Source organism: Aythya marila (genome assembly GCF_965140915.1).
Source record: "Aythya marila genome assembly, chromosome: 1".
Lineage (NCBI taxonomy): Eukaryota > Metazoa > Chordata > Aves > Anseriformes > Anatidae > Aythya > Aythya marila.
In genome coordinates this window covers 71,989,530-72,008,473 of record NC_139042.1, presented here as the reverse complement: position 1 = coordinate 72,008,473, position 18,944 = coordinate 71,989,530, and the positions used below count along the sequence as shown (strand labels likewise).

Here is an 18,944-nt window from a genome sequence, read left to right as displayed (position 1 = left end):
ACAAACAACTCTGCAGGACCTGGGAGGATGCTGAGGAGGTGAGGCAGCTCCAGTTCATCTCTTCTTGTGAGGCAGTTCGTAAGGGTGTCACACAGGAGGTATCACATGCTGGTGTCACACAGAAGGTATCACATGCTGCTGGAAAAATCAGTCCAGCAAAGTGTCTGGAGGCCTCCCACTCTTAAATAGTGTCCTTCATCTCTTCTTGAGTTAATGTGATGTTGGTAGATAAAGTTGCAACTCAGTTTGGGCAGAATGTTGAGGATCACATCCCATAAATATTGAAGAGATTTTGGAAATATTGTCCGCAAATAGCAGACATGAGAAGTTAAAATGTTAAATTATTTTGGAAAATATGAATCTGTTTTTCAGACCAAAATCATCGATTTCAGGATATTTTATTTCTAACTTGTTTGTAATTATCTTTAACAGTACACTCTCATTCATATTTTGAAGTATAATGTTTGTCAATGTGAAACTGCAAACCTTTAATTGCAAACCTTTAATTTCTGTCATCTTGTTAAAGTAAGGTATCTCCGTCTGTTTCAAATGAGTGCTTTTTTTTTTTTTTTTTTTTTTTTTTTTAGCTGGCCATTTGTTTAAAACATGTTTTTGGTGGTGATGGTGGTGTTTTTTTGGTTGGTTGGTTCGTTGGCTGGTTTGGTTTGATTGTTTTTCCTAAGAATGGTTTGAAGAGACAACATTTTTTTCACAACTCTTTTTGATAAATTCACAATTGCTTCCTCCTGTGCCTTTTCATGACTGATCCATCACTAGAATTTTCTCAGTTCTTTCTGATAGGAAGGGCTTATGGGATGCACAATATCTTCAATTCAAGCAAAAGCAAACATGAAGCTGATGTAGCACAGGAGTAGCATAGTAGTATTATTTATTTCAAATTCTTTAAGTAATAAAGAAAAATTGTAAGAAGAAGTAGGAGTGATTTTAAATATTACTCTTTTATTTGTTAATTAATTTTGGTCAGTACAGAAGTCTTTCACAGTTACATATAAAGAGTAATATTACTGGACTGCTGCTTAATAAAACGCTGTGAAAACTACAGAAAGTGTAATCATAAACGATTCTTTCAGACAAGAAGACAGATACATGTTATTGCAGATTTTATTTCATTTGGGGAATATATATATTTGTTTGAGTGGTATTGTTAAAACAGCTGCCCCACAATGACTTTTATTGCTTTTTCTGGCTCTATTTGCAAGATAAATCATGTTCCCTTGGTGGAAGTCGATACCAACTACAGTGCACTGTTGCATTCAGTTAAAAGTGTTCTTCCTGCTTCAGGTTTCTAAGTCTTCTTGCCTATAATTAGATGATAAGTATTCAAACACTTAATTCATCCACATGAGGGTATTTCAGTCCTTCTTTGCAGAAATCTTTCTCCATAAGTGCAAAAGGATTTTCTGTTTTGCCAAATGATTTCTTGCTTTTTGCAGCAATTAGCATTAATTGCAAAAATTGACTTGCTGGCCTGGAAAATCAGTGTACCAGTGAAGGCCTATATCTTGAATACTATAAATTAATTAAAACAAGATAAACAAACAAAAAACAAATGAGCTATTAGATTAGAAGACCAATTCTCTCACCAGTCCAAAGGACAGTATTTTAGTTCATGTGCAGCAAGCATTTTACCCATATTGCAGGCCATCCCAGGTGATCCCAATACATTTTTGCAACCAGTAATGAAGAAATATTTAAGTTAGGATGTCAGCTTTGGAAAGTTTTAATTTTCCGTTTATTGGTGTAATTGTATTCCATCTAATCAAAATATTTTTATGGTTCATCGGTTTTTTGAAGAATAATAACATTGTGTGCCTGCTATCACAGAGGTAATGCCAGACTTTGATATATTCAGGGAAATTAAATGTAGCTACTTTATGTGTCACAATGTTAAACTCCTTGTCTAAAAGGAATTAATGGTTTTAGCAATGCATTGTTAATACTGATTAATGATTTAATAGCACAAAGTGTTTCTGAACTAGTTCAAAACTGTAATATGTTTGGAGATACTTGATATATGTGTGTTTCTGCTATTCAGCCTCTCCCTCCCTGGTGGTTAAAATGGGTGAAATCACCTCTCTGCAGCATACAGGACAAGGATGTCATAGGCACGCTGCTTTCCAAAATGGCAGGACAGTTCAAGGATAATTTGAAAGTTAATGTACTGCACCACTGTGACAGCGAAGGCAAAAAGGACTTGAAGAGAAGATGGAGAGGAGATAGATTGTCACCCTTGAGAGGTGAAGGTTAGTTTAACATCTCCCCGAGAGCAAAACCACTTAGTAAGGTGGAGTGAACCTTAAAAGCTTTGGGGTTCGGTCTGGGCAATTATTCATTTATATCTTTTTTAGCATTCCTCTCAATTACTCTAACTGCCACCATGCTCACAGTACCTTTTCAATGGTGTTGTCCTTGGAGCTGTGCAGCATATCTGGGGGAAGCCAACATTAGTGCCTGTAAATCCCCAGAATAATGTGTTAAGGGAAACAGTGAAAATGCTCAGCTTAGCCCTGCCATGTCTCCTCTAGGTTCACCTCTGCTATTGCTGCTGGTTCTTCACAACCATATGTCCCTGATATTGCCAGATATGTTAAGGATTACAAGGTGTAATGGAAGGAGTCAAAGGCAGATTTCTGCCTCTGCAATTAAATATGATGACACTTAACTTTTACTCTTTACTCTGCTCCCCATCTTAAACCTCTTCTTTCAGCAAAGCAGAACTTGCTCTGTCCAAAAGCATCCCGAGCATTTGAATACATAGACCTGTAAAGAAACATTACTCATTATATTGAACAGTTTTCTGTGTAAAGCTTGCTTTCTATGAAAAATAGACATCGTAAATAAGATAAGACATTGTAAAAGCAAAATATTTTAGCCTCCAGGAGTTTTAGCACTGCCAGAATGTCTTATAGTCAGCATAGTATCATTGAGCCTGGCTGCAGGCAGCACTGTCCTAGCTGCCCAAGGAGACAGGCTGGGGTGCCTTTGGCTCCCAGCAGCTTTCTGAGAAGTGCAGGAGCTCTTAACAGCTATGCCACCTGTAAAATGTTGCTGCAGAAACATCCAAATTAAAGTAGGGTGACTTTTGCATGGTGTCTTTTCTGTCATCAGGATGAAATGGGAGTTCAGCGTCTGAATTGCTACCAAAAATCAGTACGCCAATGGAGCAGTATCGTTTAAATGTTTGGTCAGAGTGAGTGCTGGGAGCAGGGAAGTCCTGTAACTGTGTTTTGTGATTTTTACACAAAACTCCTTGCCATTTCCTGGAGAACCAGACCTGTCTGATTTCATTTACTTCTGGTGTGTTTGCAAGTGGAAGAGATCTCGCACTCCAGCCCTGAGCCCCTTCTTAGGAAACACGTGGTTTTTGATTACAGATTTCTGTTCACAGTGTTCCAGGGTAACATAACATTGGGAAATGAAAAGAAAAAAAAAAAAAAACAAACATAAGCAAACAACTCTAAGGCAAGATTGCAGAGAAAATGATTTCTGTCACTGTCTAATGATGTTTATAGGCTGCTTTGTCCCCCAGTACATTGTTAGTTCTTTACGATTTGAGGGGAGTTTTTCTATAGGTAGTGGAGCTTAAGGGGAAACCAAAATGACACAGTGAAGAAGGACCATGGCCTAGCAAGCCATATGTAATGGAGAAAAGTGTTTCACAGGGTTGCTTTTACTGTATGCTGAAGTTTTCTTGTTTAAGTTCCTCAAGTAAGACTCCTCTTTACAGGCTCCTCCCATGCACTTAAGTCCTGCATCTTTCCTGATGACAGCAGGAGGCTGCTGGTGGCAAAAGCAGCAGTTGTTAGATTGTTTCAACAAACAAGCAATGTTCTGAAATTATTTTTAGTTGCCAGAGTTGATAATATTATGTTCATTCTGTGATCAGAGTGATGGCATAGGAGTTTCAGCACAGCATTTACAGATATCTCGGGGGAGGGGGAAATGTATTTTGTAACCTGTGTGCACATCCAAGCCATGTTTCCCTGCTAAGACAGATCAGTCTTTCAGTGTGTTGAACATTTGCACTTGCAGAACAGATTGAGTGCCTTCTCAAGTCCAAGGTGGATTGGCAAGGTTCAGCCCATCACAAAATGAAACTTCACATTATCTTCATATAGAGACCAACACATTTCATGCAGTGTACTGAAAATCCGCTAACTACATTTGGTGAGCTGTGCTGGATTTGCAATGGCAGCACTTCAGTATGCATATCCAAGCTCTGCTGTTCCTTTTCAGTCCCAGAATGAAAAGCCCAGAATCTACAGCCGGTCTGCAAAAGTCTACACCAGATTTAAGATGGTTTTATCAAAGCAAAAATAAGATTTGGGATTGTTCAAATTATTACTGGGCAATTTTATGTGCATTGTGCATTGTGGTAGAAGTGGAAAAAAAAAAAAACAACACAAAACAAAAAAAAAACAAAAACAAAACAAAACAAAACAAAAAAACCATAAGACCCCTTGGTACTTTCAACTTAAAAGCTCTGTTGTAGGAGAGTTGGAAAGCTTTCTGCACAACTGGGTTGAGAGTGCCACGGAGCTTGTCTTGATATAATTCAAGAGATCATTTTAAAAGGTTGTGACAATCTGCAACAACCAGAGATCCAGATTATCCAAGAGATAATATCAAAAGATATGTGGCAGTGATGTTTCCCTATCACTCGGAAGAGGCATGAGGGCACAGAATGTAGGTCTTGGAGCCTTATTCTGTTTCTTGGCTACAGCAATGCAGAACCTTTCTTGCTTCTGTTTACTTATTCATTTGTTTGCTTGATGGAGATTTTTAATTGAATGAAGGAATACCATTATGTTCAAATACCACTCTGAGCATTAGCCAGTACTTAACACTGCATCATGTAAACTGACTGTAGAAAAATGATTCAGGAAAGGAATGATTTATATCATTCTTTATAAAGAGATATATTTTCTTAGAGCATGGAATTACAATAATGACAACTTGAACTCATCATTGATATTTGAAATCAACAAACAACAACAACAAAAATGCTCTTAAAAATTAACACCAATGATGCATTGATTCCATCTGTGTGATAGTAATGCCTAGGATGACAAGCCCCTGGTTATTTCACCTTTTATAAACATTTGTATAGTAAAGACCTTCCAGGCTCTTTCAATAAATGTAGTCCTTCAAAGACAGTAGTTTATTTGTGTTCACTCTGCTTTTCCTACATGTGTAAACAAGGAGTTGGCCACTGCATGCTGTGCATTTACACAGCAAAGGTCTGAAATTTGGGCAGCATGGCTTTTTGAAAAAAATAAGCCATCTTCCAGTTTCTGGTTCCTGTTGAAATCTGGATTAAGCACAAGACAGGAGTCACTGGCTTGCAGAGAAGTCAGCTACTGCTAATTGAGGCTACTAACAATGCTTTGCCTCTTAGAGAGAAAGCATCTTCCATCTTTGAGCTTTGATCCTTATGCTTATCCTCTAATGTTAAGGAGAAAAATGCTGTCTTACCACTGAAAGGCTTCAGAAAAAGCCCAATTTTGTCCAGAGCTGTGTGTGAACAGAGTGTAGCACCAAGTAGCTCACTGCAGGGAGAGGGGGAAGCTCGAGAATTGGTTGCTCCTTCTTAGTCAGAAGTGAAAGGGCAACCCTGGCTGCTCTAAACATGCAGGCTGTCTGTGGCTGTTTCAGTAATCCCACCGCAACCAGCTAGGACATGAAGGATGTGCTTGTGTAGAACAGCTAATTTCCTCTACCAGCCTTGTGTTCTTCCTTTCCAGCATATCCATCAAGGGGTTCATCAGGTGTTTCAGGAGGCCCTAATGCTTGAGCCTGCATTTACTCAAACTACAGCTGCTGGTGTATTTGAGTTCAAATATATGCAGGAATGCTAAGGCTGCCTTTACGGTTACATGCATACATATTTATAAGTATTTAAAAATATAAAACTTTCTTTAAAAAGGTTTCAAATCAAGTCTATGAAGAAAATGTGCATGAAGTGTAGTTGCTCAATGAACACACAAAATACCCAGACAAGGATATGAAAGGGGTAACTATACAGTAGCCTATAGAAGTAGTTGCAATTGGTAACAGGACAACCACTGCACAAAACATAACTGTAACAAAATCTGAATAAGTATGCATGTGAACACTGTAGATTTTAGTTCTGTTTTATTAATTCATATTCTTATTTCTTTCAATTTGTAAGACACTGTTTTTTGGTGGTAATAATCGTATTCTAATTTCTCCAACTCTCTCTTTTCTCCATCTCTCTATTTTATTTATTTTTTTTTATAGTGAGGGAAAATCACAGTTGATGAGACTCAGCAAATGGGGATAAATATATATAGTACTGTCAGGAAGTCTGCTTAAATCTAATAAGCAATATTTAGGACTTGGGCTTTAGTTTATCATAAAAAAAAAAAAAAAAAAAAAAAAAAAGAGAGAGAGAGAGAGAGAGAGAAATGCTTATAATAACCAGAAAATACATAGCTATATTCTGCTATATATTTCTGTAGCTGCTTTAAAATAAACTGCAAAATCTATCAAAAATTTTGCACTGCATTCCCTGGAGAAAGAAAATTTAAGACTGTGAAAGCTTCATGAGTGTTTAATAATAGTCTTTTATATTCTATACTAAGCAGCGGTGATGATGTATTGCAAGATTAATACATAAATCATTAAGAGACTTTAGTCATTTTAATACACCAAGTCTGTGTTTTGCTTAATTTACTGATTCATCCTAGGGCATATATTGAAATTTTGTGTGGCCTTTCATTATAAAACTTGTCTTTTAATGGAGCACATAGCAATCTGGTTGTTCTGTAGTTTGATCTTAGCACACTCTGCCCTCCAGGCAAATTAACATACTGGAAACTGGGGAGCATGGTGGCGGGTGAAGGGAAGATGACACACACAAGACCACTGTAGTGGGAAGGAGGTACAAGCCAAACTGTACTGCTGGCACCAGCCGGGTTAAATGTAGATATGTGCTGCTCAGTACAGACACAGGTCCTCCGAGCTGTTTGTTGAAGCAAGGTGTGGTGGGGATGGGCAAGGATGCTGTTTCTGTACCCTTCCTTCAGTCAGTCTGCATCCGTTTCCTTCCACATGTGTGCATAGTGCCAAAGCAACTGCTAATGAAAAAGCAGAATGCAGTGTGAGAGCCCGCACGCAGTAGGTGTGGATGCAGTGGTCTATGCTGAGCAGCAGTTTTGCTTCCCCAATTATTCAGTGGGTACCTTGAGCTGACTTAATGTCCTTGACTAAACATGGTATCACTGGAGATGAATGGGAGACCTCTACAGCACACAGACCTGTTAAAGTCAGCCAAAAAAGAAGCCAGAGTAAGACTGGCTGCCAAGGGAAGTGCTAAACGTGGATCCAGTTTTCAAAATTGGATAGCAGCAGAGTCCATATTTAAACACCTAATTAGCCACTGCAGGCGCCAGTTTGAAATTTGGCTTCTCATTACTTTTTACAAATACATTGCCCCAGCATGCTGGGTAGACTGCTGCTGGAGACAGTACCATGGAGAGGAGTGGTAAAATCAGCTTCTTATGGAAATTAAAATAAATAAACAAATCAACAAAACACAAGGCACTCACTCACTCCAAAATTGAATACTTATTTATTTTGTTTTGGCAAAAAATACAAAACGATCCCTTTCTCTTCTCCCCCTTAAATTTTTGCAATGACAACTCAAACTTTTCAGTCTATGTTGGGAAAACAAAACAAAACAAAACAAAACAAAAGAAACCCTTAAGCCAAAAATAATAATTTCTGATAAAAATAATCAGATAGAAAATTCATAGCCTGCCTTATCCTGATCCTTAACTCATCGGTATAGAATCAATGGAACAATGTTTTTAAAGGAAGAAGAAGGTCTTGTGTATTGCTGTTCTCTTGGCCAGATTTCAAAGCAACTAATTAAATTCTGTCTGCCTTGGCTCCTCCTATATGTTCCATTTAGTGAGTTGTGCATTGTCCTATTTTATCTGCATCAACATGGCAAAATGCTCCAAGGCAGCATCCCCTAGGGGAGACTGTTTTCTGTGGTAGGAAAGAGCCCGCAGACAGCCCCGCTCAAAGAAGTGGATGAGCAGGGGCCTCTCCAAGTTGCCAGCGCCAGGCACACAGCTGCCAGTCTTCTGCCTGGCCACCCAGTGAGGAGGCAGAATTTCTCACCCTAGGAGTCTGCCTGCCTTGCTGCAAGGCTTTGGTGCCCTGAGCCCTCAGGAGCCCAAATGTCACAGGTGTCCCTCGTGCGCTGGTGTGCCCATGCAGTCAGCTGGTAAACAGCCCTCTGCTTTGGGGCTGTACTTTGGCTAGCTTTTGTATGTGCTTTAATTTCAGAAGGCTTTTAGAGCCTTTTGAAAAGGAAAGTGATGTGGAAATGTGCAATGTCAATGCTGTTATTTTGTTTAGTAGACAATTATAGCTTCATTCAGTGTAGAAAATGTATAGAAGTGCACAGAGAGACTTCATTTAGCTACATAGCCTTTTAATTCAGATCATTCCATGTGTAGGAATACATGTATGCTCATGGAAGATGCAATTATGGTTCAGGTAGGGGAGCCTATGTGTTTCTATTTTCTGATTCATAAAGCCAAGACTGGATGTAATGAAATCAAGTAAGCAGCATCGTTTTTTTTTCCAACATTTTTAAATCAACATGAACCTATAAGACTGGGTTTCACGATCAAAACAGTCATTCAACGAAAATACAACGAAAATGTCAGTTCTGTGTCACAGACGATTCCTGCCTTGTGCAGGCCAGTGGTGTCAGATTCCTGGAAAACAAAAAGCACACACACACACTGAGAAAATGGAAAGAGAGCAGGTAAACATTGCAGGGGTTCTGTCAAAAGTGTCTGCTCCATGCATCCAATTTTATATCCTTCACATCTATAGTATGGCATTGAAGTCTGATTCCCTGCTGCCTTGCAAATCATTTGCATCTCCGCTCTGGGATATAAAAGGCTTCCATACTGATTGGATAGCTTTTTATATCTTCTGAGCACTCATGTTTTTCTGACATAGATATCTATGCAAAGTACAAGGCTTTTGAGGATCCGGCCCTTGTAGTTCACGCTTCGTTGCCACGAGGTAAGTCAAAACAGCACTGGCACAAAATGTGGGAATGGGAAGGAGCATTCACCATCCTCCAGCCTGCCTTCTGAAGAGTACCGACGGCCAGATGAGATCCAGGCAGAGCGAGTCTGTGTAGTCCCAACCCTGCTTCCCCGTGAGCTGCTTGCCAGGCAAGATTGCTCAGGGTCAATGCAGGAAGCTTGTCCCATGCCCTGGCTCGCCTCCTCCACCAGTGGGAGAACGGTGGCACCAGAGGAGAGAGGGTGAGAGCCACTGCCAGTCGGCTGCCAGGGGTGGCTGCAGATCAGGGCCTCCCTCCTGTGGGGAACAGGAGACCTGCCTTGCCACACTAGGGGGGCTGTGGTGGCTGAGGATCTGGCCCTTCGAGTTATAAGGGCTGAAATATGCATCAGGCGTAAGGTGACATTTTGAGTGTCTCAGATCAGAGCATGGACATTACTGAATTTAAAAGGTAACTGCAATTTCCTGACTAATGCCAAGTCACTTTTATATTCATGCAGCAATCATTCTTTATTCTTAAAATAGACCATTTTACCCTGAGGTGCAAGTGATATCTTGATAATGATGGAGCCGCGTTACCCAGTGTCTTACTGCTCAGCCGTGCAGGGGCTGGTCACGATCAGCTGTCCGTTTTTATCCTTTCTCAAATTACACAACACTTTCATAGCCTGCTCTTGTTTTGCTTGAAGAGAAGGGAAAAAAAAAAAAGAAAAAAAAAAAGGAGAGAGATAGAGAGATGCACTGGGTGTTCAGCAGTGTTGTCTTCCTATAGCTGAGCTGTAAGATTTACCATCGTGTCTCCCAGTTTCTGAGTCCATTCAGACAGCCCTAACAATTAGGTGTTCATTGTGCTGGGGATGCAGGTGTGGAGGATGAAACTGCGGCCTGCGTCTGTCGCAGAGACAGGACAACAACCAAGGAGAAGAAGAGAGTTGGGTCAGAGACATCTGTTCCTGGGGGCTGCTCCTCCATCTCCCTCCTTAGCAGTAGCAGCTGTCCTGCGGGCTCTACCCTGTCTCCATACAGGCTGCAGCTGACGCGGCTGCTGCCCAAAGGCTCCGGCAGGGACCACAGCATTTTTGCTGCCCCCAAGAGACTGTTGCTTTAGGCACCTGCCTGCTTTGAGCCGTCTGTAGTGCTAGGAACTACCTTTGATTCTGCTAAGCAGACCAAAAAAAAAGGTTAAACGAAAGGCCCGTGGTAATTGTGAGAGGGAATTGTCATGGCATAGGACGATACTGAGCGATACTGAGGCCCTGGTCAGGAGGAGCATTTTAAGTGACATACCTTCTAATTTGCCCGGAGGTAGCTTGCTTATTTAAAAAAATACTGCTGCCTGCATGACATGAAACCCATCTAATCAGCAGTTCCTGAAAAGTTTGACTTGAAAGAAGGGCAGATTCAGCATCCAGATTACAGAGGCGCACAGGAGTCTCAGCAGGTCATGTTTTACTGTAACTCGTGGTATTTGTGTGCCTTCACTATACCTTCTGTTTGGCATAGGTTGAGGCAGCCACCTTTGCTCTAAAGGCTGCATATGACATAACTTTGGTTACTCTGACAGCCGCTCTCCTTGCCCCATCATTATATTCATCTCTTTAGCTGTGTATAATCTGGTGTCACTGCGACAGGTGCAATGATTGCCTTAGTCATCTGCACTGTTCCCACCAAAGGAGCCTTAATCAGGAACTAATAGGTCGTGCTGCAATACAAATAATAATAGCCAGGAGCAGTACAACGAGGCACGGATTTACTGGGTGGGAATAGGGTATGTGTGTGTGGGAACTGGGCAGTGAGGAATGGGAGAATAGTTCACCCCTAGATGATGGTATTCTGCAGATTGGTGCCTCAGTGTTTAAAGTTAAAATAGGTTGACAGGGAGATTCTGGCAGGTGCTGTGTAATGTTATTTTTATTATTTTTCCCCCATAAATCAGGCTTGGTATCTGATAGAATGATCATCAGAAGTGCAGAAAACAGCATGCCTGCTATTGATAAGCTGTTTCTTGTGAAGATTCAATGTATAGCTATTTGCTTGCTGGATATTGCCAAATGCAGTACATTGGATGCTTCTGCAATTCTGTTTCCCTTCTGATGATTTCTTTTTCATGTGCATGTCCCTCTCTCTTTCTCTCTTGTATACAGATGTTCGTATTCACCCCATGGAGCCTATTCCCAAAGCAAACTTGCCCTTGTGTTATTTACCTATCGACTACAGCATCTTCTGACTGCAAATGGAAGCCATGTGACTGCTAATGTAGTAGACCCTGGAGTAGTGAATACCGAGCTCTATGAACATGTCTTTTGGGTTGTGAAAGTGGCCATATGGATGACAGCCTGGCTATTTTTAAAGGTATGCATTTTTTTCATAATTTTTTTGCCATGTCCCTACATGGTGAGAGATGCCATCAGCACATAGATGCAAAAGTTTTCAGAGTTTATCTTAATTTAATGTAATGTAAAGCTAATGTATAGATAATGACAGGCTTTCCCCAGAACTAACGCTTATTTTAAATGGAGAGAGAACACTCACGGTAAGACGAGGGAAGGCCTATCGCTGTGTCTGTGGCTGAACAGGTAGTTGCCCATGCATTAACTATCTCTGCACTGATCTATCTCTGTTTGTGCATGTATGGTAGTAGAGTTGCATTTTAACATGGAGCTGGAATATGCAAAGTTTTCCTAGGAAATGTCTTGTACGTCCTGTTACGAAAAGCAGACATAATCTGGCATGGTCTACATGCACACAACATGTTACAAAGAAGAGGGCAAAGGAAAGAAGGAAGCTGTACAAATGAAAAAAAGTATTGGTGGGAATTGGCCAAACTCCATGCTGGGCAGGTCCAAATACTTGTCCTTGGGAATGTGGGACAATGTTCATCTGGGTCTTTCAACCTAACACGTATTTATAATGGCACTTGACTTTCTATTATCTATTCCTGGTCTGTATTGGAAAACATAAAGCTGTTTAAAAAAACTTATCCAACATTGGGCAAATCCATTTCAGGTTAGCTTCAATAACGTTTTGTAGTGGTATGAGTAGATCAATATGAAATCAGTTTAGCTGCACAGGTGCACTGCTCTAATGTGAGCAAGCCTTAGAAAGACTTGTGCTGAGAAAATGTACTGCTTATAACTCTTTCAGAAAGTAGTTTTGGATTAAGTGAATGGAACCTGATTCCATTAGAGAAAATTAAATGTCCTAATTAAAACAAACTATTTTAGATCAAGGGGCATGTTCCACAAAGCAAATTAATTTTAAACTTTGATATGGAAATATCACTAGCTTTAATTTTAGAAATGAAACTGGAGGCTGGAAGAGTGGCTGTAAAATAAGATGCAAGCAAATAAACCCATATTTAAAAAAATTAATAGTATCTTCTGAGTACACCTTGAATATTGCAATAAAATTCTAATAGGGATGCTCATAGTATGTAATGCATTCTTAAAGAAGCAGAATATAGTTTGCCAGAAAGTATATATTAAACTTGTTTTGCCTCTTGTGATTGCTATTTTAAATCTCAGTCTCCGGTGGTGATGCTTTTTAATTGGACTGACTTCACTCTGCTAACGTAACAGTTTCATGTAGATGTTTCGGTGGTGCTCAGAATTGTCTCTAGAGCCAAAGAATTCTGACCAAAAAAAAAATTCTGTGTTTGAGAGTGAGAATTAAATCTCTTGTTTACAGCACTTAAGCCCATTCAGTTTTATTGGTGTGCCAAGGGAGACATTTTTGTATTATACTGACCATGTTTAGAAACTAAATGGGATGTCCCTGAACACACATAAAATGAGTTTAGATTTATCACAAGAGGGAGTCAAATACTTACAGCTGTAATAGTAATCCTGATCATTTTGTATTCTTTGTATGAGATACCAGACTAAAGGAATACTGCCTTGCAATAGGTGAAGGACAGATATACTGACTTGCATAGAAGTGCAATGTGTGTACTGCCTGAAAAAGAAATATATCAATTGCTTTTTGAGTCAGAGTGTACTCTGAATGCTTCAGTTACCAAGGCTGAGATTTTCACATTTTTATATAACACGCAATGTTTTTTCCTGTAGGAGAGTGAGAGGGAAGCTTTTACTAGCACTCGTCTCTTTTGCTATTATACTCTTCGGAGTTGCAGCTCTGACTTCTACTCTTTGCTTATTGCTTAAGATATGTTTATGTGTTTGGGATTGACTTAGCCTTCATTTTTCATGTTCAGGAGCACATTATTCCGTAGGTATGTGGTGTCCAGTGCAAACACCTTTGCAAACAGTCATTTAGTGTGTTTGGTGTTAGTCTCATGCACTAGGGTAAGTTTCTACTGAGAGAAGTAAGAGAGCAAGCGCAGGAAAATGCAACTGTTTGATAATACTAGCTGGCAGTAGGCATTATGGGTTTCTTCTACCCTGGAATTTCATTCTTGAGTGCACATATATGAATCTTCCTTCTAGGATTACAGCACTAACACAGTGAAAATGATCTGATATCTCTCTAATCATGTTGGCTAAACTAACTTTTATCACCCTGAAATATTTCAAAGTGGTTTCTAAAGGCACACAGGAAATTGCTTCACCCACTGCAACCTGGCGCTCTTGATAGTAAACACATCCCAGCTCATTCCGGTGAGGAAATGCATCATGGATTTATCATCTCATATTCTCTCAAGAGACAGTCAACATGTTGTTTGATTTCATTCCAAATTATTGTGGCAGAGCCTCCCTCTACTACCTTTAAATCCATTTCTGCCAACACTTTGGTCCCCATGGCATTCAAGTCAAATGCTTCCTCAGGATTACAGCACAGCCCTGACTCTTGCTGCGTTATTCTCTCTGGGTGAGGTGGCTCAGTGAATCAGGCAAGGCTGTCGGCTCAACAACATCCACCCTAGAGCTGCTTCAAGATATTTAGATACTTAAACAAATAAACCTACAGCTTTGTAAATAGGCCACGATATGTACATATAATTTGCTCAGAGTATTAACAGCTTGAGTTTCTCAGGGCTGCAAAACATTGTCTTCTGATCTTTGTATAAATCTCAGAAAAACCTCTGCCAAATATGTTTGCTGGGGGGGCTTTCCCCCAACAAAATACAGTGAGAAACACCCTGTAGAAATATGATAGGCCAAGGTAAAGGAGATGGTGGCTGTCATAAAAATTGCAAAATGAATGCCTGCCCTTTAGAAGTGGTGGTGCTGCTCCTTCTCAGCTAGATTCTTTCTCAGGAATGTTATTGTGGTACTTGTTCTAAATTTCCATTTTTCAAATGGTTTCTCTACATATTTAATAAACAGAGATTGCACCTGTCACATGCAAGAGGGAAATTATGTTTATTCTTCAAAAAATAAATTGATTTCTACCCCCATGACTGCTCAGTAAATAAAAGCTGACGAGCTGTCATGATTCTTTGTAGAGTATTGTGGAATATGTTTTCTCTTAGGAATTTTTAACATAAACTGATCTTTTTGTAGAGATAATGTTCAAACTAGTAAACAATTATTAATTAATAAGATAATAATAGATGAAAAAGACATTCATCAGGCATCAAATTGCAATGTAGCCAACTGTGCAACATACCAGTTTTAGTGATGGGTACTGTCCAAACTGGAAGCTGGGAAGGTACCATTTCCCTCTCAGGTACTTCTGCTTCTGCTACAGATATTGAATCTTCATTCTCAAGCCAGATGGCCTCTGCTTGTGTTACAATTATAATGTCTCACAGGAAAAAAAAAAAAAAAAAAAAAAAAGATGTTGACTCATTAATGTCCAATATCAGGGACTATTCTGGTACTTTTGCCATGGATGTAGAAACATTTCTTGCATGGCAGCATTGTAAACTTCTCCAAAACATTCTTTATGACACACTTGGTGAATGTGTCATTATCAAATATATTTGGTCCTTCCAACTCCCTCAGACTGGTGTTTAGGAAACATCATGGAAGAAGACTGTGCATCAGGTCTTGTCTCAGCTGTCATTTACGAAGACATAGTGCCATATGAGTGATTATTGACTGACAAACTGAAAATGAGTAGGATGAGTGACCCCACTGGCCTGTAAAAGCGAAGGGAAAGGCAGAGTCTAGAATACAAGCTAGAAATCAGCCAATATAAACTGGTTCATTTCTTTTGTTTGTCAAAATAAGCTTAACTTGAGTGTGATTTTCCTATAATGTTTTTAAAGAAATGTTTTCAATCTGTAAGTGCTGCTAGAAAACAAGATCTAAAGAACATGGATTCATCATTCATGCCAGAAGACATAGTCATGCAGGTCTTATTGCAGCATTTCTTATTCAAACTGTCCCTTTGGCACTCTGAATGCAGAAAATTCATTTCATCCTCCTCCCTGAGGTGTCAGAAGACAAACACATCACCACACAATAACACCAGCTGTAGAGAACTAGAATAATTAAATTCTACAGCTGAAAGCAGCAATTCATCAGCATCAACATCTTCAATCCATGCGAGTGTGTGGTCCTCATGTAAAGCTAGTCTAGAAGTTTCTCATGAAAAGAAAATTCCTTGCAGGAACATGTCATTTGTGGTTAATTTTTACAAAAGGCTTTTCAGATCAAAACTGAGATTCATGTCAAAATCGGAGAGAAGGAAGCAGTCCACTTTATTCCAGTAGTTCTCATCTTTAACAAGGTCCCTTTTTTGTATATATGTACAGTGATTTAAGCTTCTTTTTTTCTTTTTTTTTTTTTTTTTTTTCATTCCAGGTTGTAGTCAGAGTGATAGGGCTTCTTCTTTTCTGTCTAATAAATATTTCATTATTCATAAAACCACAGAACAGTTCTAGGGGGAAAAGATGGAGCGACCCACCTGAGAAGGAAAATGAGCAAGCTACCTTTGAGCTACTAAATCCTGGTGATGTGGTTATTTTTCTTAGATGTGAATGCCCAGACTCAACACCCTGTTAGGGGGTATGGCAGATGCTTTACTTATGTTAAATTTATGTTAAATTAGAAGGCTTAGGAACACAGGGTGCTCTTGTCTGTCCTGTTTAGGGCTAGACCCCTCTAACATAGACTGACTCCAAGTGCACGCCTACACAGTCTGGTCTCCACTGGATCCTGTGATTCCCCTGTGGTCCCAAGATATTGTTATTTTTTTGTGTGTTCTCAGGTCAAATGGCAGAAATATTTATTGTAAGAGACACTTTGAGAGCTGCCAGAGGCTGTTTTGGTGGCAGAAAAGTGAAAGATTTGTGGTGCATGCCTTGTGTGAAGGGGTAAAGGTGCTGTACAGAGGTGTGCAAAACTGCTGGGATTGTGCTGGAGAGCTTCAGGGGGAGTCAATGCTACTGAAGCTGGCATTCAAAGACATGTTTGGAGCAGCTGCTGGAGTGATCTATCCCCAAACCACACCCAGGCTTCCTCTTGGAAGAAGCCAGTTGGAACAGGACGAAACACGGAGCAAGCTAGACATGAAGCAGTATGCACAGTCAGAGACCCATCTCATGCCCTCTCCCACAGTTTTAGTCATTTGGTTGAAAAGGAAAAAAGGATTCTTTTTTTTTTTTTTTTTCCTTATTAGTGGGAAATGGGAAGACTATCTTCCATCTTTTAAAAGTGTTCACAGAACAAGAAAACTATTTCAATGCCTAATTCTGCCTTCAGAATTGATGCCTTTTAGCTTGGAAAACAGTTTAAAGAAACACAGGGTAAATCTACACCTTGCATTATGTAAAAATTTACACGTGCACTATATACAATTGTTGGAGTGAAAATTCTGGAATTGTAAGTGACTGAAATTTTGTGATAGATTTTTTCCAGCAGGCAAGGAACATACAGAAAAAGGGTATTTGTATTGTGTGAGAAAGGTTTTATCCCTAACTCCTGTGTAGTAAAAGATTATTGATTTAACTTGACAATTCTGGCAAATTCTTTCGTTCTATCTGAAAATAATTCATTTTGTATCCAAAAGAGTTAAAAAAATGCTCTTGCTGTAATGGGGAGACAGTAAGTAAGCAGTTAATTAATTGTGTAAATATGTGAGCCTAACCAGCATTAGCACATCAGAACATGTCGTCTTGTAACCTGTAACTATTTTCATAGTCAGAACCCACAGTTAGCTAGGGAAGACATTTTCTGTCAGTTTATTCCTTGCTAACATATCTTGGTAGTACTTTCTTTTGTATGTAGTTAATATGTTTGTACGGTATTCTATTCTCAGTTAGATGTATTGTTAAAAATGGAACAAACATAGAAAGGTAATTTCCTGTGGACCAAATACATGTCAGGGACTTGGTACTGATTCTAATCAGTTAAAAAGAAGCAAACCACAAAACCTTTAATGTAAAGGTCTCAAAAAATAAAAAAAATAAAAAATAAAAAAGAGGTTGAAAGGTTGGGGAATTAGGGAAAATCCTGAAATTTCAGCTATACCATTAGACTTTCACGCTTCAATCATAATCTTTATAATTAGGGGCCGTTCATCCCATAAATCTCACTGTACACAGACTTCCACTACTGTAATTCTCCCTTAGACACCCGGGAAGTTCTACCTCCATTACGACATAATTAAAATTCCGTTTACCTTCTGCCAGGTAACACAGTGGTGTTTGAAACTTGAGCCCACTGGCAGCAGAGTGCAGGCTAGTTACTAACCTTTCTCATCAGAGCATCTCTTGGATACCTCTCTATAGAGAAGGAGCGAGAGAGAGGGGGCCACCCCAGCCACACCAAAATGCACCCTTCAGCAAGAGTAGGAAGAGGAGTTACAGACAGTTTCACTCTTCCAAATTAGAAAAATAAAGAAACAAAAAAAACAAAACAGAACAAAAACAACAACAACCACAAAAAAAAAAAAAACACAACATAACACTGATTTAAGGAGAATGACCACTGGCTTGCCCTGGAAAATCCTGCTACTGGTAGTGTGGGTGGGCAGCAGATTTAAAATAGATCACTAAAAGGAGATGCAGAGGAGGTGGTTGTAGGAGTGCATATTCATATATATATATACATGGAGAGTTTACCACCAGATGTGGTATGCATTATAGATCATAGAATCATAGAATCTTTGAAGTTGGAAAAGACCTCCAAGGTCATCTGCTCCAACCATCCCCCTACCACCAATGTCACCCACTAAACCATATCCCTAAGCACCACATCCAACATTTCAGCTAATATTTCTCTAGGGATGACCTTCCTAAATTCCTTAATGTTCTGTTTATTGTGAGTTTGTTACATCTACATGTATAATGAAACAATGCTGATAAAAAATTATATTGTGAAGCCCCATCACCTTAAGCCCCTGCTTACTACAGAAAAAAATAATTTTAGGAGCGTTTGGGAGATTTACAACCATGCCTTTCCACCAAAGGCATGTGAATGTGAAACTCCTTAATTTACCAGTAATGCAAGGAGACAGATAAAACCTTTCAATGTAAAGTAAGGAAACTTTTGTGAACATAGACGCTTTTTAATACTTATCCCAAGCTTTCAAAGATTGACAGAAATGACACATTCTGCAGACCTCCCCTTTTCCTGTGGTCTAAGGCATCTCTGCCAGGAAGCCACCTCTGACAGAGCCTAGAGTTCCATAATTTCTGCAATATGAATGCCCATAGCAGAGATCTTCCTCCAGTGATCTCCATACATACACTGGAGTCACTCCTAGTACTGGGTCTGTCTTATCCCAAGATAAATATCTACAATTGACAGATGAATTAAGTCCTTGGAGTGCCTGTGAACTGCAAATGGGTCCTCTGGTGACTAGCTCAGCTGTAGACATTTCTGCTGTATAAAAATATTAAGTTAATTAAGATTAGGCCTATCCCAAGGTACAGGACATTAAATCTATCATCCTTTAAAAACCAGAGAGTAAAGAACACTAGAAGATAGTGTGGT

At 39.5% G+C, this 18,944-nt stretch overlaps 1 protein-coding gene across 1 annotated transcript in view; it reads left to right on the top strand.

Annotated features, from left to right (window-relative positions):
• ZBED1 (zinc finger BED-type containing 1) overlaps positions 1-18,944 on the top strand; it is a 173,815-nt gene that overhangs the window by 132,453 nt on the left and 22,418 nt on the right. The window contains exon 6 of the mRNA XM_082759827.1: positions 11,244-11,451. Coding sequence (XP_082615953.1) covers positions 11,244-11,451 — 208 coding nt within the window. The remainder of the gene's footprint in view (positions 1-11,243; positions 11,452-18,944) is intronic.